This window comes from Setaria italica, chromosome IX (genome assembly GCF_000263155.2).
Source record: "Setaria italica strain Yugu1 chromosome IX, Setaria_italica_v2.0, whole genome shotgun sequence".
NCBI lineage: Eukaryota > Viridiplantae > Streptophyta > Magnoliopsida > Poales > Poaceae > Setaria > Setaria italica.
In genome coordinates, this window is record NC_028458.1 from 38,330,829 (window position 1) to 38,350,665 (window position 19,837).

Sequence of the window (19,837 nt, forward strand, 5' to 3'; positions counted from 1 at the left end):
CAAGACGGACCCAACGCGAGAAGTAGTTCTCTCTTTACACAACAAGTACGCTTTGTCCTTAGACTTGAGATTGTCGCATGTACTCAAGATGTGGATCGACTTACTTAGGGGCTATCAAATGCTACACCGTAACAGGGTAGTTAAAAAGGTAACTTTCGGGTTTGTCAAGAAGCATGCTGTGAGGCATGGTTAAATCAAGATGGGATTTGCCCCTCTCTAATTGAGAGTGATATCTCTGGGCCCCTCGAGTGATCGGATCCAAAAATGCATGGCCATGCTATGTAAGGTTAATAGTTAACCTACAAAGGGATTCCGAATCACAAGATTGAGAAAGACTGGTCGACTTGGAGCTAGACCAAATATCGTGAGGCAAAGGGAATAGCATGTACGTGATATTGTGACGGTTCGTCTGATATGATCTTCGTATGCGTATAGGAGTTGGCACATCTTGCTAGAGGCCGCTACCGACTATTGGGCTGAGTAGAAGTACTCGGGCCATGTCTATACGTATCCGAACCTATAGGGTCACACACTTAAGGGGTTGGAAGCCCAATTCAGATGTGATCTGAATTGGATCAGGTTTAGGAGTACTCATGGACCTCGGACCCAGAGGCCCGTCAGGAACCTCTATAAATAGAGGGGTAGGGGCGTCCTAGGGTTTTATCCTTTTAGCTGAACCACAGCTGGCGCGCCTCCCACACCCTCGCCTGTTGCAACTCGCTGACCTAGCAGTCCGGCTTACGACGCTTCCTCCCTGCACGTGTGGATACCTTGGAGGTGTTGCACCTACAGCACTTGGACGAGCCGCCGACGAGCCACAACAAGCCGACGATGAGCCGCGGCACGAGGAGGACCTCGCTGTACGTGGACGAGCTGCTAAGGAGCTGCTCGACGTCGACGTGATCAACTACGTATTCGACTACGCTGATCAACTTTGCTGCCCCGACGCGATTCTATAACTTCCGCACTAGTGCGTCGAGTGGTAATCCCGTGATCCATATACGGCAGTTTTCCTGGTTTACGCGGTAGAAAAATTTTGTTTTGCACTAGCGTAGCCTACCTCGTATCCCAACACCATCCAGTGTACGAATACTCGGGTCCATTGGATCCAACCTGAGAAGTACAGTGGAAGGTTACCCGGGAAGAGGTCGTCGGCTGGGTTTGCGAGTTCTTCGGTGGCGTCATCAAGAACATGCACTGCCCCAAGGCGTACTCCCCTGTGAGGCTAGCCAATCCGGTAAGTTCTTGATTTCATCGTTTGGCTTGTTTGCTTCGCTTTTGTGTTTGTTTCTGCTTGATACTACTTTACTTTTTAGAGCTGAGAGTGTGAGTTTTTCTATCCAGCACCGCTTCCTGGAGGGACCAAGCAGCAGCGGCCCAAGGTTCGCTAGACCACTAAGACCAACCACCCACTTGCCGCCCTGGACTGGGAGTCGAACTCCTCCTTTGATGACTCCGGCGAGGACGTACCGGTCTAGGGCAGTAGCACGCAGGTCGGGGGCACGGCTCTTGTTAGGCGGCAGACGCGCCAGGCCGTCCGCAAGATGGTGGGGTCCAAGGCGCTAGAGGGGGAGAAGCTGGAGATAGAGAAGAAGAAGCGCAAGAAGACAGGTGCCACGAAGCTGAAGGCACCTGCTGTGGCGGTGGCATCCCCTACGGAGACCTCATTCGGGGTGCCAAGCAACGACTCCAAATCGCCCAGCCCGGCCGCCAAGAAGAAGAAGGCCGAGCTCCTTAAGATGACCGCAGCCAATGCGAAGCGGCTCAAGGAATGGCTGAGGATGGAGATCCGCAGGGGAAAGCAGAAGGAGCCGATCATGCCACCGCCAGCACCTCTTCACCCAAAGTTCCGAGCAAAGAAGAGCACATCGTGAGTATGATCATGTTGTCGTATATTGTTGGAAATTTTATTTGTTCATTGCTTTGCTTTCTCTCTATGTCTCGTCATCCGAGCAGGAAGTCGGTGATGGAGGATGACCCGAGACTGCAGGGCGCTAGCGTCAGGACCTATGTAGAAGGTCATACTCCTAATGCGACCATAGGGTCTGTATCGACGATGTCTGTCCAGGCTGGGAGCGAGAGTGGCCTGGACATGGGACATAAGGGGCCCAAGCTAAGGTCTTCACCGTGCTAGGATGTCGCTGAGGATGTTACTATATCTGCGCATGGGGCCATAGATGCAAGTGCCAGGCTGCAGATCGAGGAGGCCTCCAAGGAAGCGTCAACCAACACGGAGGCAGCAGGCTACGACACCGACACTAATGCCCACAAAGATGATTCCGCTACCGTGGACTTCTCCGGGATGTCCCTACCGCAGGATGCTGCAGTCGACAAGAAAGATCTTGCCATCCTGAAGGAATCTGTGGCCAAGGTCGGAGAGGTGTTATACGTAAGTTGGCCGACCAATCTTGCTATTCACTTCCGCCCCTATCTTCCATCCTTGAATTGTTGGAGTAGCTTTTGTACAGAATCTGGCCGAGCGTGCGCACAAGAGGGCGAACACCACCCACCGCGCCGAGGAGTATCGTCTTGAGGCCGAGCGCCTGAAGGCCAAGCTCAAGAAGGCCAAGGAGGATGCCGCGGAGCAGATCTGACAAAAGGATCAAGAGATCGAGGAGCAAAAGAAGATCACCATGGAGGTCCAGGGCAACCTTAGCGCTTTGCTGACTGGTTCGACTTCGTTCCTTATGAAAGATCTATCTTGGGTAGATGAGGCCGATATCTTTTCTTGAGTTCCATTATTTTGCAGATACCCAAAGGAAAGAGGAGAGGCTCAAGAGAGACCTCAAAGAGTGTGAGGAGGCCAATACCCAACTGCAGCAAGACCATGACATCGCCGTGAACCGTGAGTATGCCGTGTCGCAGAAACTGGCCTATGAGGCTGACTTGCACAAGAACATGGATCGGTGCTTGATTGCTATTATGAATAGTCTTCAGCATGATCAAGTGGTCATTGCAGGGTTGGAGGTGGAGATGGAAGACCTGAGGTCGGCCGCAGCTACGTGATGGACATGATCCAGCCTGTGGCCAACCCTGACAAGCCAATGCCGCTACTGGACCGCCTGAAGAATGCTCCAAGTCAGCTGAAGGCCTTGATGAAGGAAACAGCCATGGAGTGCGCCAAGAACATCATGGCGCTTCTGAAGATGCACTTCCCCCGGTTGATCGTGGAGCGCGTTGGAACAAGCACCGCTGAGGATTTTGATGTTGATAACCTCCCGCTAGCCGAGCAATATCAACAAGCAGTGGAGGATGTAGTTAAAGAACTGGACCTGTAAAAAAACTATAAAATGTATCAATATGTGTCATGAGTCAAGTAAACTTGTTGATTAACTTATGTGAAAAGAAAGCCTCCACCCCTCCTTAGGTTTATACGACAGGACATCGTGTAGCTTAGGCCTGTAGCTGCTAAGCGCCTAGCCTTGCTTGGCCAACACTCTGCTAAGAGCGGATCTTAAGCTTGTAGAAGGGACAGACGCAAGGTTGTCTGGGTTTCGTGAGTTAGGACACTGTCCACACGAGTTAATCGTACTTGCCATGAGAGGTGTAGGAGAAGAGGCGAGACCCGGAGGTCGGCGCATAACGGGGGAAGCCCTCGACCGTGAAGGCGAGGGTGTGGTCTGTCGATCAGGTCGGATAGCCCCCGAGCGTGAGTAAGAGCTCGGGTAAGAAAGAAGGTAGTAGATACGCAAAGAACCTCTAAGGTTTTATTTATTTAATGTAAAATGTAAACAAAGTACATAGCTTTTTAGGTCCTAAGGGTAGAACCATCACAGGTGTTGAATGTTCCATGGGTTAGGGACACTTGAGCCATCTGCACACTGCAGCCGGTAGGTGCTAGGTTGGATGACTTCTTTGACGATGAAGAGCCCCTCCTATAGGGCCGACAACTTGTGCATGTCCTTTGTGGACTGGATCCGGTGGAGCACTCGGTCGCCGACATTGAATGAGTGTTCCAGGACGTTCCTATGGTGGTAGCATCAAATCTGGTGCTCGTGTCGCGCATGCTGGATGAGGGCCGCCACACGATGTTCTTCTAGGCTATCGATGTCAACCTGCCGACTCTTTTCTGCTTCCCCTTCCTCGTAGTATTGAATCTGTGGGGCACCAAAGGCTACATCTATTGGCAGTACAGCCTTTGAACCGTAGACAAGGAAGAATGAGGTGTAGCCAATGGCCCAACTCTTTTGGGTGCGGAGGCCCCAAATGACGTGGGGTAACTCGCGGAGCCATTTGGTGGCATACTTGGATGCATTGTCAAAGATACGAGACTTGAGGGATTGGAGAACCATCCCATTCACACGTTCGACCTGGACATTGCATCGTGGGTGAGCTACTAAAGAGTAGTATACGTAGATGAGGTTGTCCTAGCAAAAATCCCAGAACTCGGATCCTGTGAATTGTTTGCCCAGGTCGGTGATGATCCTATTGGGGACCCCAAAGCGGTGTGTGAGCTCTTCGACGAATTGAGCAGCTTTCCATGCTTTTGGGTCGGTTGTAAGTAGCCTGATAAATCTAGGTGAAGGCTCTGGCGAGCTGACCCCAAGTGTCGATGCAGCCTCATGGGAGGTTCTCCAGCCATAGGAGAGGTGCGCTTCCCATCACCAACGGGAAGTAGGCAGCCATCATGTAGTAGGTGCCGTTCGCAGCCTTGACCACGGTGCAGTACGTTTTCAGCCAGATCGTTGGGTCGGAGCGACCATCGTACTTCTCGTTGATGGCTAGCTTGACTAGTGGGTGGCTAGTGGACAGCCCTGAGGCGGGAGGGTGAACACGGTGAACCCGTCGATGTCCATGTCCTCATCTGCCATGAGGCGGTATTGTACCGGCGGGGCACTGGGGCATGCGCTGTTGTCATGCTGGGGTGGATTGTGGGCGTCACCAGGGGTGCCATAGCGACGATCGTAATCGTTGCGGCGGCGTAGCTCCTCCTCCCGGTGGTTGCGGGACTCCTGCTCCACGTTGTGGTTTGGCTGGTTGCCGACCCCCATAGCGCCAAAGTCGTGACCATACTGGGCACACCGTCGGAGCTCTGTCTCGTCCTGCTCCCGGTGATGGTTGTTGAGCTCACCACGGAGGTCGCGGCGGTCGCGGAGGTCGCGATTAGGTTGCCGACCAGGCTAGCCGCGTCGTTCGCCGTCTCCTCGTCCGTCACGGTGGCGGTTGTCATGGTGGTGGTTATCTGGTCGGCGGTCGTCGTCGTCAGGATGGTAGTCATCACTCCAGGACTGGTCCACCTCCTCCTCTTGAATGGGTTCCAACCGACCTCCCCTTCGGCTGTCGTGATCGGCTCGACTACGATCGGATCTACTCTAAGTAGATCGACTTTGGGAGTATCAGGTAGATGTAGATCTAGAGTATGATGATCGGCTCCTTGAGCGTGCTGGGGCTTTGGCCTTTTCTTCGATCTGGGCGTTGGTGACACAGAGTCGCACCTGGATCCGCTGCAGTTGCTCTAAATCCGGAAGATTTTCCAAATCAGCAAAAATAGCCCCCCAGGTTGGCCTAAGGTGTGGCGAAGACGTCATGACCAACCTGTTCAAGGTCGTCTTGCAGATTACGAGCACGTTAGGGACGCCTGCGTTGACCTTCAGTGCCCCCTTGGTTGTCGTTGTTGCCGCCGTTAGGTGCCGATGGGACGGACGGTGCATTGGCTGCTGCGGGGGCGGTAGGCGGCTGATGGACTGGCTCAGCTCGGTCCTGTTGGCAGCGCCTGCCGCGGTCTTGATTCCTCTCATTGCGCACTTCCTCCTCAGAGGAAGTTTTGCCATCACGAAGTGGTTCATTAGCGGAGACAGTGAAGACTTCCTGATCTAGTGACGTGGAGCTTCCGTCGTCGCTCTCATCGTAAGGGTTTGGGGTTAGGGCGAAGTGAGGGATCTGGAATTCGCTGCAGTCTAAAAACTAGGTGGGTTCAGGTGGGTCGTCAGATTGGATCTGGAAAAAGTGCCTGAGTTTTTCGGAAAACACGACAACCGAGTTCTTGATGCCAAAGGGGGCATGGGGAGAGCCCTGCGTCGACCTTCTGGGGCGTAGTGCCACCTCAAAGAGGTTTATGCACTCAGCAATGGTGTTGCTGATGTGATCTAGCCCCGCGATTAGATTGGAGGGCATGGATGGGCGGGTTGCCACTAGGATGTGTGGGATCCTCTCCACGAGAGAGAGAGAGAGAGAGAGAGAGAGAGAGAGAGAGATCACCAACCCTGGGCAAGCGGCGTGATGATCTTCAGGTGAAAACCTTGCTCCATCAAAGCTGATTTGGCGGATGCCGAGCTAGCGGCGGACGCCGAGTCGGTGAAGGAGGCGGTGGAGTCAGAGTCCACCGGCATGCTCCCAAAGCGGAGTTTGATTGGATTGGCGAGGAAGTCCTTCATGCTCTCGGGAAAGATGACGTCAGGGCGGGATGCCATCGAGCTCGTGGGGGAGGATCTGACGATCACCCCTACCTGGCATGCCAACTGCCAGATTTAGTGACCGGCAGTCTACCAGGAGGTTACCTAGGTGGTAGATTTGTAGGTGGGGGAGATCGCAAGACCAAGAACTCGAATGGTATCACAGAGACGCGAGGTTTATACAGGTTCGGGCCTCCGGAGAGTAATACCCTATGCCCTGTGTTTTGGTGGATTGTATTGCTGGTATGGGATGCGAAGAGTTGAGATGGGATGAGTTGCGGTGAGTTACCCTCGGGGGGGTGTCCCTGGCCACCTTATATAAGCTGATGACCTAGGATTACAAGTCGGATAGGATCTAATCCTAGTCGGTTGTTACATGGAAAGCAATCTGAGTCGATTTACAACAAGTATCCCGTGATATCTAGGCTGAATTGATTCGCCCAGCCCCCTGACTTGTGTTCCACGCATCTTCCTGCCTTGGCTCGCACGGCATAGTCGGGCGAGCCCACTTGTTAGGGTCGACCAGTATCCTGGTCGGTGGGTCCGACCCATGGGTACCCTTAACCCTCCATAAGCGATTGATCAGGTGGTGTAGTACGTGCTTGGTGCCATTTCTTAATGATTGTTTATGCTGCATAATGCAAGTGAGAGAGAAGCTAACCACTAACCAGAGACATAGTTAAGTGTCATCACCACACATGTCGATGGGAGGCGAGCAAACAGCTAGAGAAGGAGTGGGCATGTGGCACAGCGGATGGCCGTGATGAGCTTGACAAAAGGAGGAAGGATCACGCATGCTTGACGGCATGGTGAGTTGATAGCAAAATAAGGTAGCCGACGAGACGACTTGACGAGGCGAGACTGGACTTTCTTTGGTGTAGTGTATATATCTTTCTCGGAATCCTACGCATCACCGGCGCTCGTGGCTGGCTCGTCAGACTGCATTGGCTACCGGGTCAGACACTTGTGAAGATAGCGTTGTCGAGCAGCTACGAACGAATAGCTGGCCAAGTGTCAACGTGATGATGAGGCAACGAGATGTCGCGTCCGGACTCGCTCCATCGATCGCCTCTCTGCAAAGGCCAAGCGCCAATCGAACACGGATTATACTATGAACCCATCGGGTGTAGAAACGCGAATTCTTTGTGCATTTGTAGAAACGTGAATTCGTTGTGCATTTTTAGAAACACGAATTCGTTGTGCATTTCCATCTCTACCTTTTAGAATTGACTTGCAAATAATAAACTTTAGCCACTGGTAGACGTGAGTTTTTATTCGGGGACAGATCTTACGTTGGTGCAAGTGCATAGCTGACGCCCTAATGCCTGACGGAGATGTGTGTGATGGGTGAATTATACAAGTACGTGGTCGGTTCTTATATTTGCCCGGCTGTGCCACTTAGATCCCTGTACTCTCAAAATGCATATCTAGCTTCCTAAATTTAGGATCGGGTGTCATTTAGATCCCTGTACTCTCAAAATGCAGATCTTCCTCCCTAAACTTTTGGGTGTCATATAGATCCCTAAATACTTTAAATGCAGTGTCATCCCATTAATAAAACATGATAAGATCAAATTTTATGCTTTCAAGCAAGCCACTATTTTCATCGGCGCATTTACTGACTCATTTTTTTCCCCTTCGGCTTCTTACACTATTCGTCCAATAAAGTTTTTATTCGGGGACAGGTCGGAGTCACTACATGCATAGCTGACGCCCTGACGCCTAACGGAGATGTGTGTGATGGGTGAACTATACAAGAGTAAAGTACGTGATCGGTTCTTATATTTGTCCGGCTGTGTCACTTAGATTCCTATACTCTCAAAATGCATATCTAGCTTCCTAAACTTAGGATTAGGTGTCATTTAGATCCCTATAGATCCGCTCCCTAAACTTTCAGGTGTCATATAGGTCCCTAAACTCTTTAAATGTGGCGCATTTACTGACTTGTTTTATTGCTGCTTCGGCTTCTCACGATATTCATCCAATAATTTATCTTATAAACCTCTGGTATTAGTTTAGTACGTGCAAGTATGAGTTATTCAGTGAAAGGACCTCTAGCCTAGTGGTTAGAGCACCTAAGTAGTACCCAGTTAGCCCGGGTTCGACTCCCCGTGGGAGCGAATTAAACGGGTCTGGAATAAAAAATAAAAAAAATAGGTAGGGGCTTCCCTGCTGACTTCGGTCAAAAAAAGTATAAGTTATTCAAACTTGAACAATCTTCCAAGAATAATAGAGCACGCATGTCATACGCACCTAGCAAGTTAAGATATTGCCTCCAAAGTAAAAGATCATCAATCTTTCTGGACTTAATTAGCACATTGATAGTCTCCACACACTTTGAGCTCAAATTCACTTTATTTTACTATAATTAAACTATATCTACGTAAAAATAGGTTTTTATCAATTTAATTGAGATGACGATGCTTTTAGAGAGTATATGGACCTAGATGACACCCGAAACTAAGTTTAGAAGGCTATATCTGCACTCTGAGAGTACAAGAACCTAAATGACACCCGAGTCCAAATTTAGGGAGCCAGGTATGCATTTTGAGTGTACGGGACCTAAGTGACACAACAGAGCAAGTTTAAGGACCGACCATGCATTTTACTCTTTTAAATATTTATCTAGACATAGTGTATATCTAGATGAATAATAAATACTATGAATCTAAAAATGCCTATACATTGGAATGGAGGGAGTATTTAAGGTTTTTGAGGGTGTGTGAAAAGAGAAATTAATTAAATACCTGGGGGTTGAATTTAGTGGTTACTCGGAAATCCTTGTGGACGCTAGAGTAACTGAGTAAGCTAGCTGGAGATAGGATAGAGCTCGTAGAGGTGATGGATGTACAAGCTGATCAAATTGTATCAGATCGATGGCCTCGGAACTTGGAGGTCCTACTCTTTGTTAGAGGGTGTTTGGATCTTTAATCCCAACTAAAATTCATATCATATCGAATATTTAGAGGCTAATTAGGAGGATTAAATATGAGCTAATTATAAAACTAATTACACAGATGGAGGCTAATTCCCAAGATGAATCTATTAAGCCTAATTAATCCATCATTAGCACATGTTTACTGTAGCACCACATTGTCAAATCATGGACTAATTAGGCTTAATAGATTCGTTTCGCAAATTAGCCTCCATCTGTACAATTGATTTTGTAATTAGTCTATGTTTAATACTCCTAATTAGTACCTAAACATCGAATCAGAAATTTTAGGAGGTTCTAAAGAAACAAACGGGGCCTTAAGCTAGTTGGGCGGCCTATTGTGCAATCCACGTTACTACTTGGAGTTGTTGGTGTTCGATTGGACAGGACAATATGATACCTTGCGCGTGGCAACTCACAAGTCACAAGTGGCATGGCTTGTTACGAGCTATAGCCCCTATTCAAATATTTCAGTTGACATCCATCCGCAAGTAGAACCTAAAAATTCTGGAAATGGAGGGTGATGTAAAACAAAACAGAACGAATGTGGACGTGAGAATTAGAGCGCGCGCGCACCCACAGGCCACAGCGGGAACTTAAATTCGATTATGGCTGGCCCAGAAGTCCAATGTAGATTGGAGCCCGTGAGACATGGAGATTGGAGCCCACTAGGCCCAGCGCCAACTAAAGCTGCAGCCCACATATGGCCCACAATCAGGAAGTATAGTACGACTTTGGTCACTTGCTGGAAGCCTGAAAGATTTTGAGGTTAGCAGAGAATGAGTAAACTCAAATCACAATGCCCACTCCAACCGTGAGCCTTTCAATGCCAAGTTTTTTAGCCCTTAACCGAAGGATTAATTGCGTGCTTCCTACATGATGCTTAGGATAAGATGATTAATTTACTTTCGAACTAACTATATTATCTTAAACGTCAGAATGGATGCAGTAGTTCATAGATGCGACGTGTCTAAAGTATACTAGAAGGCAATCTTGGCAGCATCACTATTGGGATCAGAAATCCCGAACAGATAAATGGTCAAAAGTCCTCTCCCCCAAGCTATAAAGCTCTAATTATAGGGGAAGGAGATGGTTGTTTATGTATATTTATTAGTGTGGTTAAATATTACAAATAGATCCCTAAACTTTACAACGGATGTCTAAATTGAGCCCCTATACCTCTAATTAGACCTCCTCCACCAGCATAAGTGCCTAGACCTTGCCCGCAAGGGCGCATCCCCAACAATCACCAAAGATATGGACATCCACCAGCATAAGAACATGAGCACCAAACATGTAAGTGCGTCTGTGGAATGCGAAGAAGAAATATGGTATCATTGACAATTCTTTTAACAGTAATGTTAGCAAGATTTCTCACAAGCATCCCAGTGTACACAAAAGTTTGGGTTTTGCTTGAATGTCTTTGGGTTCTGCTTGAATGTCTTTGGGTTCAATATGACAATTGACAAGTAGAGCATGTTAATTAGCTCAAACCTTTGCACAACAGAGACGAGAGAAGCCACTCGCTTATGTACTAATGTGATGTCAACACCTACTGAACAACATGCCCTAATCTCTATATACTTGAGCTAGCGTAAAGAGTGGATGATTGCAGCTTTGGGCTACTAGACAAGTTACCAAATATGTCATTGCAGCCATCCCATTTCCTCTGCTCCCTTGCCTCCCAGTAACCTCCAACATAGCGGAATGTTCCATCTTCGCTGTCCCTTTGGAACCATCTTGGTTTCCAGCCACTCTCCTGCATCTTCCTTGCCTGCAGACGAGGATATATACATATAATGATCTCAGTTAGGGCAGAAAAGCACTGAATGCGAGATCTGATAGTGCAAGCAGTACAAAAAGATTCGCACGTGGAGTTGATCCAGTGATCAAGATGTAGCATTCATGAAGAATGTACGACAATGCAAAAGAAAATGAAAGAAAGAATCAAGGGTACAAGTACAACCATCCGTTGCCTTGTCTCAAGACGCAATTTTTCACCATTGGCCTTCTCGTGCTCCCCATTCTCCAGGTGTCGCTGATCCGGTCTGAGCCTCGAATCTGTTGGTGGAAGCTTCTCCTTAACAAGAGAAGGGAAAAAGTGATTTAGGCATTTAGGTTCAGAGCTAACAGGACTCAAATGATGGGTTATATGTATGTTCCATGTCTACCTTGAGCTCCGGTGTCAGCTCATTTAATGTTATTGCAAATGAGGACAGATTGTACCGAGTAGGATTCGCTGAAGGCTCATTTTTCTTCCACAGCAAAGTGGCGCCAGCACTATGATGTGAACCATGGGATTTCACCTTAGAGGCATCATCACTGATGACACAATGCACGCTTTCATCCCACTTTCCGGTCAAGGTTGCAACCTTGGTTCCATCAGCATCCTTGACAACTCCTTGAACCTTGCATAGAGCTAGATATATTAGTATGAACCAAATCAGTCTGATGGGTGATTGCTCTTATTCTTTCTTTACCTGGCGAGGATTTCGATCAAGGAAAGACTGCTCTTTAAACGTCAGCTTGCATGAATATTGTCTATTTCCACTTATGTTCATTGTCCCATGGTGATGGCAATAGAGTCGACCAAGGATAAGGTTATTAATTGTTGTTGTAACCTGACAATGAAAATAAAAACATTTAAGCATAATTGACAACAAACATTAACTATTTCTTTCAGATCTCAGAGTATACACGTGCACAGAGGCAGTTGTTTTCCAGTAATAGAAGAATCGACATCCAGAAAGTGTTGAAAATAAACTGGGATGTGTTCATAAAACCAGTAGTGAGGATAGACTGGAGGAACAAAGTTCGATAGTTCCCAATCGTGAAGAGGGATAGTATTGAGTATTTGCCACTGATGAGGAATTCATACCTTGCTCCACTGGAAAGTTTCTCCATCATCAAACTCTAATGTTAACACACCATCAGGATCCACTTGAATGGATTGTCCCCAGAATTTGCTCTTAAGATTGCTATCTCCCCAAAATTTCCAACCTTTCCCCTCACAGTGGCATGCCATGACCATAGGGTGATGACTGACCTGGTCCAAGAATGCAGGCACATTCAATCAAGTGTGTTCTTATACATAACAGAAATGTCAATAGTACTCGTGTTATGTCCCTGTACGCAATGTTGTCCGTCATTCCTCTGTCAGGATACTTCTATGTTCACTGTGGTTTGTTAAGTGACCAAGCAACAAATTGAGCATAAGCTGAATTTATATGTTGGGTGCCAAACTAACCTTCTCAGAGAAGAAACGGATCCCCTTTTCAGGGTAATCAGCTTCATAGGTTTCCCCTAGCAATGGATTGAAAGGTTTGCAGGGGCGAGAATCTGTGGAAGCATATCCGGAGACCGCAAAAGCAGCAACATAAAGAATTCTCATCAGACCATTCCCCTGAATGAAGAAGCACAATTATGATATTACTATCAAATGGATTTAGTATAAATACATACTAAAAAACACCACTAGTCTGAGAACTGAATGATAGCACAGTTTGTAGAGTCTCCTGTCAAGGAGGCCACCAACCTAGGCTAGAACCCTAGAACCCGTGAAATGTACTCCCTCTATTCCAAATTGTAGGTTGTTTTAGCTGTCTAGTGCATAATAATATCTATGGACCTAGAAAATTCAAAACGACCTACAATTTGGAACGGAGAGAGTAGGTACCTCCCTGGGAGCTGGTTTCATAGAGTTTCCTGGACATTTAGGGTTTGGTGGTCCCTTCTTTAAGACAAAGCTAGGGGGATATCATCTCAACGTAATGCAGTCTTTTTAGAAACACTACTAGTCGGCATTCATGAAACTGATGCTCAACGAATTGAAGAACTCTAGCAGCCCCTACTTTAACTCCAATATCAGATGCTATGTTTTAAGGTCTGAAAGTGGAAATTTCCCGATTTAAAATCTCCATCCGATGCCCATGTTTTCAGAAGAATCTTTATCTAATGCCTATCATTTTGGCCATTGCCTCTTTGTTGGCCTATTCCCTACTATTGGGCTATTCCCCTAACAGTCATGTTTTTTCCTCAAGCACACAGGAGCCATGCGTATCATTGTATTAAAGAAGCAGCCAAAAGGTAAATGTTTCAGCAGGTTTTAGTTCAATTTAGGTGTTTGGGTCAGATTTTCATTCAAGAGAAAAGAAAGTGTTTAAGTCAAGCAGGAAGGTAGAGAAACATACATACCCTTAAACCACATTCATATGCACGATCCAACAAATAAGAGTACTCTAACTCCTCAAAGCACTTTTGAAGAGAAGATAAAGGCTCATTAAAGTAAACAGGAAGGCAGACTCTTGTGAGATCCTTTCCAACATTGTCTTTGATCATTGACCAAAGGCTAACACCTTTCTCCTTTTCTACTGGTTCAGGCAACTTTGTGCGCCTTTTTGAATATGACAGCAGATACTCATTGGCATTGTCGGCAGTTAGTGATTCAACAGATTTATGATCTTCATTTCCATTGTTTAAGCCTTTCCTTGTCAGGTCAGGACTCGTAGCAAAGTCACTGAAACTTTGTCTTGTGTCGTAGAAATGAAATTCATCTCCATCTGATAGTTCACTAATCTCTTGTTTGCCAGCATCATCAGAAGATTCTGTGTTGCTGTATTCTGATGAGAAAACAGAAGTAGGGATAGTAAGCATATTTCAGAAAATGCAAAAGAAAGGAACATATTTCAGAAAATGCAAAAGAAAGGAAAATGGATGCAGTATGCATCCAAGCCATAATAATGCACAGGAATGGGCTATTTCTTGGTACTTCAACCATTTGGTATTCAGGGTAATTCAAGTAAAAAAACATAACGTGCACTGCTCATCATGAGATACAAATGAGTACCAACAGTTCAAATGTGCATTAACCATCTATCATGCTTTTGAATATTGACACTTTATGGATATTCATAGCCCGGGAGTAGGTAATATTGCATCTAAGCTACATCTTTACACAGTGCATGACAAAAAACTATTAGTGATACTCAAATTTCGTTTCACATGGTCAAATGAAGCTACTTAAGAAGCCATGTACTGAAACATCACTAAAAAAAAGTGGTCTAGAAACAGCGGTGCAAGAAAATTGTGCAGTGAACTGCTTCACAGCTACATGGTGCAATGGATATAAGCATCACAAATAAAAAGGCTTATCATGACAAGGAAAAACGATTACACCACAATTACCAAGGTAAACTTTTTATTTGTACCAGTCTCAATTTTTCAAAGACAAAAAAGGAGCAACAAGAGGAACGTCAAGTACCACTACATTTTCCAGAGCTGGAGCAGTCATGCTTGAACAACTCCAACTGTGGCTTCTCAGTGACAGTCGTGTCTACTGAATTAACAACCTGCATGAACAGCAGAAGGTTTCTGGTCAATTGAAAGCATCCCAACAATTTAGTCTTCAACTTCAGACCACAGTCCAAATAACCTTTTCACTGAACATGTGGCTGTACATTTGGCTCGTAAACTAGAATTGTTATGGCCTATCTTCTTAAATACAAGAAATGTCGATCAAACTAAGGTTAATAAGGTTGTAATCTGCTGAATATAATTCTCCATAAAGTATAGGCACGTCCAGTGCCCTATTGGAGGAACAAACAAAATCACGTGGAATACAATTCTAAAGGAATATCAACACTAGTTTTTTATGCTGTGGAATAACCAATAAGATGTTGTAACATGAATGGTAACTCTATAAGTTGCTTATTTTACCTAATGAATTCCAAGAAAATATTACCTCAACTTCCCGTGGAAGACTGCCAATAAAGCTTAAATACTCTTCACAACGCTGTTTCATCTGTGTTTGGTACTGCGAAAATTCTGAATGAACAATCTGCTCGCAGTCTTTAATAATTGCCTCGCCAACACCTTCAGTATGCAGGCGATTTCTGAGCTTTTCTGTGGAAAATGATGTATCATTCTGGTCACCTGATAAATCCCCATTCAAAGAATATTCACTTCTTGCAGTGACAAGCGCTTCAATCCAAGTCGCCCGATCCTTAGCACAACCAGTCCTCAGTTGAAGTGTTTTGGTCGGAGTAATTATATAGAACCGTTTATCATCTGATTTACTTTCACTAAATGACGAAATCTGCAAACAATTAAGGAGAATGACTAGATCAGCAGCTGCATACAATTCAGATGCAGCATAGTCACTGAAGCCTCGAACTGTATGATAAATGAAGTAGCCTAGCATTAATGATGCAATTAAATTGTTATGTGCGTGAATTACTGGCTGACGCTGTGATATGCATTCTTCTACCTACAGATTTACAAGCCCATTGTACATGACAGAATATGAGGCGACCTAACTTGAGGGATCGACCTAACAAGAATGGCCTTAGTTTTACACTTGCAGTCTTGCAGTTCACTTCAAATAATATCTGAAAATTCCAACGATCATTGCCATGCCAGTTCATCACTGCTTCATCCAGCTAAAGAACCAGATAGCCAAAAAGACAAACAGATTTAAAGCCCATTGACTAGAGCAGAAGCCAGCAGGCGAGGGACCGTTCAGGAGACGGCGAAAAAGATGAGCCCTAAAAAGCTCCCCGTCCCTTTTAATGGCTACAGACGGAGTGAGACCGAGTGTCCGTACCACCTCATATTTCCACCAACCCACGGACGCCCAATACGTACTACACCACAAACGGAGGCGCCAAGACATCAGGCTGTTTGAAAAAGATCCAGCTGGGAGCCCAGTTGCCCCCACACGTAAGCATCTCGCCGACCCCTCCTCCGAGCAGTGATCACGGAGAACGGGAACGGGACAAGGACGCCACTGTTGCAAGTCGATGGAAAGACTGTTGTTTCACACTGAGCAGTGATAGTGTGGTACTACGCGACGAGCAGAGGCTGTAAAAGCCCGCGGCGCCAATCAAAACAAGGTGTCGCTTTATCCGACAGGCAGTAGCCATTGCTTGTAACTTTCTATCATTCCTTTACTACTACGACTCTACGATCGCGATGAGTGTGTGCTTGCAAGTGATCCCCGCCGCAGATCGTGACGATTGTACGGCGCCGAGGCGACATGGCCCGTGCTGGGAGCGCGACTTTACAGCTGGAGACTGGAGCTGCGCCTGTGCTCGTCTGTTGGACTGTTCCGATCGGATGTGACACGGAAACCGAGGGAGGCATTGCAGCGCACCAGGTCGCCTGATTAGTCATTCAATTTCTACTAGTACAGTTTTTCCAACTCCTGTTCATTTCGAGTATACTTAGGATTTGCGTGATGAGATGCCTAGTGCTACACTATTCAACGAATGATTTTGCTCAATGTCTCGAAGTTTAGGGAGATAAATGAAGACTCTGTAATGCGCAGTTGCTCTAAAAAAATGACGACGAGATCATGGGGAATGGGAAGGGGCAAAAATGGAGGAATCGGAGAACGACGCCAAACGAGAGCGAGAGGGAGCGAGCAAAGCTCGACGAGGCGTCACCTTGAGATGCACGAATCCGATGGGCCGCTCCCCGGCGCCCCCGGCTCCGCGCGCCACCCCGATCAGCCTGACGCCGCCGGCGGCCTCGGACGCGGGGTGCGGCTCCGCCGCGACGCGCCGCCGGATCTTCGAGTAGGCCAGCACGCCGCCGCGGATCGCGAACCACCGCGGGCGCCAGCCCTTGCCGATGTTGGTCCACTTGTACAGCACCCCCGCAACCGCCGGCGCCTCCGCCCCGGCCTCCGCCGGCTCCGGCGGCGGGGAGCGGTCGCCGGGCGCGAGCTCCCCGCCCGAGCCGGGCCACTCTCCGGCGAGGCAGCAGAGCGGGTGCATCTCCCACGCCCGCATCGCCGCTCGCCTCCGCCGCCTGCCCGATCTCCGCCCCCGCGCCCTCTCACGCGGCCCCCATTGGGCTGCGGATTACTCTATTCGGCCGCTCGATTCACGCGGCCGGCGGATTCGGTCCGCCCTGGGTTGGGTGGCGAGTGGAGCGAGGAGACGAGACGTGGACTCACGGTGGAGGACTCTGATGCGGCGGGGCGGGGCCTTTATGCTCGCAGCCTTGCGCCCAACGCCTCCCGCAAACAGTTCCAACTTCCAAGCGGCTCACGCGAGGGCGACGGCGTCTTCGCGAGCAAGGCAGCGCCGGCGCGCGTCCTGCGCTGCGCTGCGCCCCTGCTGCCAGTGACAGGCCTCTGCCAGTCTGCCTGCCCTGGCCGCGGCTCGTGCGAGGCCGGCGCGGTGGCCCCGCCTGTCGGTGGATGGATGCGTGCTGTGCCGGGGTGGTTCGGCCTGGTTGCGGTTGGCTGGCTGGTTTGGGCCCCGCGTGGCAGTGGCCCTTTACGATCCGTCCGTGCTCGTCGTGCGTGCCGTGCGCGTTTGGGCTGGGTCAGGCTGGTTGGTCCGGCCAGTAGTGGAACGGGCGTGTCGCTGGGCTGCTGCCTGCTGGTGGGTGAGTAATTTCGGTGCAGTGCAGCTGGGCACGGCCTCTGACTGGCTGTAGGCACGCTGGCGAGCGGGGCCTACCTGACAGGTGGCTCTCGCCAGTTAAAAAGAAAACAGTTGGCTCTGTGTCCACTGTTTCAAAGCTCTACTAGAGAGAAATGGGGCGAAAAAAAAGGGTGCCCCGACAGGATATGCCTTGTGAAGAGAATACGTGCAGCTCGCATGCATCGAAACGGACGGTACTACATAGAGATTAGAGAGAGGGAGAGAGAGAGCAGGGGCGGAGCTAGCTCAGGCTGGCGCCGGTGTCAGCACCACTGCAGGCCGGTGTCAGTACCTCATTGGAACAGTGTAGAACAGTAATTTCTCACTGATTTTCTAGAAAATCGTCGGTGTCAACTGACACCGACAAACATGCCTAGCTCCGCCCCTGAGAGAGAGCCAGAGGGAAAAGAAGCATCCCTGGTCCATGGTCCTCCGGCTACAACTATGCTAGTAGGAGGAGGGAACAGCTCGGAACAGAGCATCGGCGTGACCACGACCGCACGTCGCAGCCACCAACGCGAATCTAGCGGGCTAATGCTAAACTAAACCCACCAGACCTGCTCTTTCCCTCTCTATCAGCACGCGTCCACCCACCCCAAACGCTGGGCCAAACAGACGTCTCCATCTCACGGCCACGCACGCATCGCGCGGCCGCGGCTGCGGCCGCGCGCCACGATACCGTCCGTCCAATGGAAAAACGTGCGCGCAAGCCCGCCAGCGCCCGGCCCGGCCGCCGTCGCCGCGGCGGTGGACTCGCTTGCTGGCTGGAGAATCTAGCGAGAGCTCCCCACGACGTACGCTTGGTGGTTGCTGCCTCGCTTTAAGCGGGCAGCGGCATCCCGATTTCCCAATCCTCCCATCGGTCTCCCATGTGACCTGTGTTCCTTCCGTCGTCTTGGTCGTCGTCGTCGTGGCTTTGCCGCGTCGGTAAAAGTTTCGTTGGTGGGAAGCTCCCTGACCGGATCGCTGGGTTATCACGCAACGAAGGTCCCGTTTGGTTACCAACACTAAAGTTCAGTCCTATCACATTAAATATTTAGATACTAATTAGAAATATTAAATATAGAGTAATTACAAAACTAATTACACACCAACGAAACTACTAATTCGCGAGACGAATCTATTAAGCTTAATTAGTCCATGATTCGACAATGTGATGCTACAATAAACATGTGCTATCATGAATTAATTACGCTTAATAGATTCGTCTCACAAATTAACCTCCACCTATATAATTAGTTTTATAATTAACTCATGTTTAATCTTTCTTCCATAATTTCGATGCTCGAGCATACAAACACTCCCGAATACAATCGTGCAAGTAGTCCGTCAGACTAGATCGTAGGTTTCGGCGAAAAAGTAGACGGCCATAGGCTCTCCTGCGCACATTGATGCCCGACAAGCTCGTCAGGCCGCATCACTCTTTCCTTTGGTTTTTTCAACGTTTTCAGCTCGCTCGACCGACGACGCACGCACACCCAAGGCTATCCTTCGTGTGGGCTGGTGTGCCACGGGGAGAATCACATTTGAAGATCCATTTCTGCAGCATATTCACTTTAGCTTATTCAGCCGACTTATCAGCCACCGAACAGTATTTTTCTCTTACAACAAATCAGCCGTTTCAGCTTTTCAACCGGCTTATAAGTCCAGCCAAACAGGCCCCTGGACTTTGCGATCAAGAGTTGAACTCTTTTTATTTTTATATTTTTTATTTTCGTATTTTGTAAAAATATATAGTCGGATGAAAAAAATTGCAAAACTAGGCTATTGTCGCCGGTCCAGCCGGCGGTAAGGGGCGGTTGGGCCGGCGGAAGGGCATTACCGCCGGCCCAGCCGGCGGTAACCGGCCCATCCCAATAAGGGGTACACCTCTCCTCACCACACTTTTAAAAAATTATAACTAATTCATATCAATTCGGATGGAGATAAACTTTATATAAAACTTATAGATATCGATGAGATCTACAACTTTGTAGTTAAATTTTTTTTCATTTGATATTATATTGGTGCTCAAATAATCGACATAAGTTTTAGATCTAAAATTCAATTTTTAGATCTAAAATTCAATTTTTAGATCT

General features: G+C 48.1%; 1 protein-coding gene across 1 annotated transcript; it reads right to left on the reverse strand.

The window, feature by feature from the left end:
• Positions 1–10,638: 10,638 nt before the first annotated feature.
• On the reverse strand, positions 10,639–17,397 carry LOC101765801 (oxysterol-binding protein-related protein 1B). Its single transcript, XM_004983647.3, has 10 exons — positions 16,770–17,397; positions 15,068–15,421; positions 14,588–14,675; positions 13,522–13,946; positions 12,575–12,730; positions 12,206–12,373; positions 11,808–11,948; positions 11,499–11,735; positions 11,294–11,407; positions 10,639–11,101 (listed from the first exon to the last, which is right to left on the reverse strand). Exons 1-10 carry the CDS (start codon positions 17,115–17,117, stop codon positions 10,904–10,906), a joined length of 2,229 nt encoding a protein of 742 aa, XP_004983704.1. The 5' UTR covers positions 17,118–17,397; the 3' UTR covers positions 10,639–10,903.
• Positions 17,398–19,837: the final 2,440 nt, after the last annotated feature.

Bases quoted from the DNA above. Each gene is read 5' to 3' on its own strand.
- LOC101765801 (XM_004983647.3), bottom strand. From the start codon at position 17,117: ATGCGGGCGTGGGAGATGCACCCGCTCTGCTGCCTCGCCGGAGAGTGG. The intron at 13,947-14,587 runs GTACTTGACGTT...TTTTCTCATCAG, and splicing joins CAGCTCTGGAAAATGTAGTG to AATACAGCAACACAGAATCT. The intron at 11,949-12,205 runs GTATGAATTCCT...TTTCATTGTCAG, and splicing joins AAACTTTCCAGTGGAGCAAG to GTTACAACAACAATTAATAA.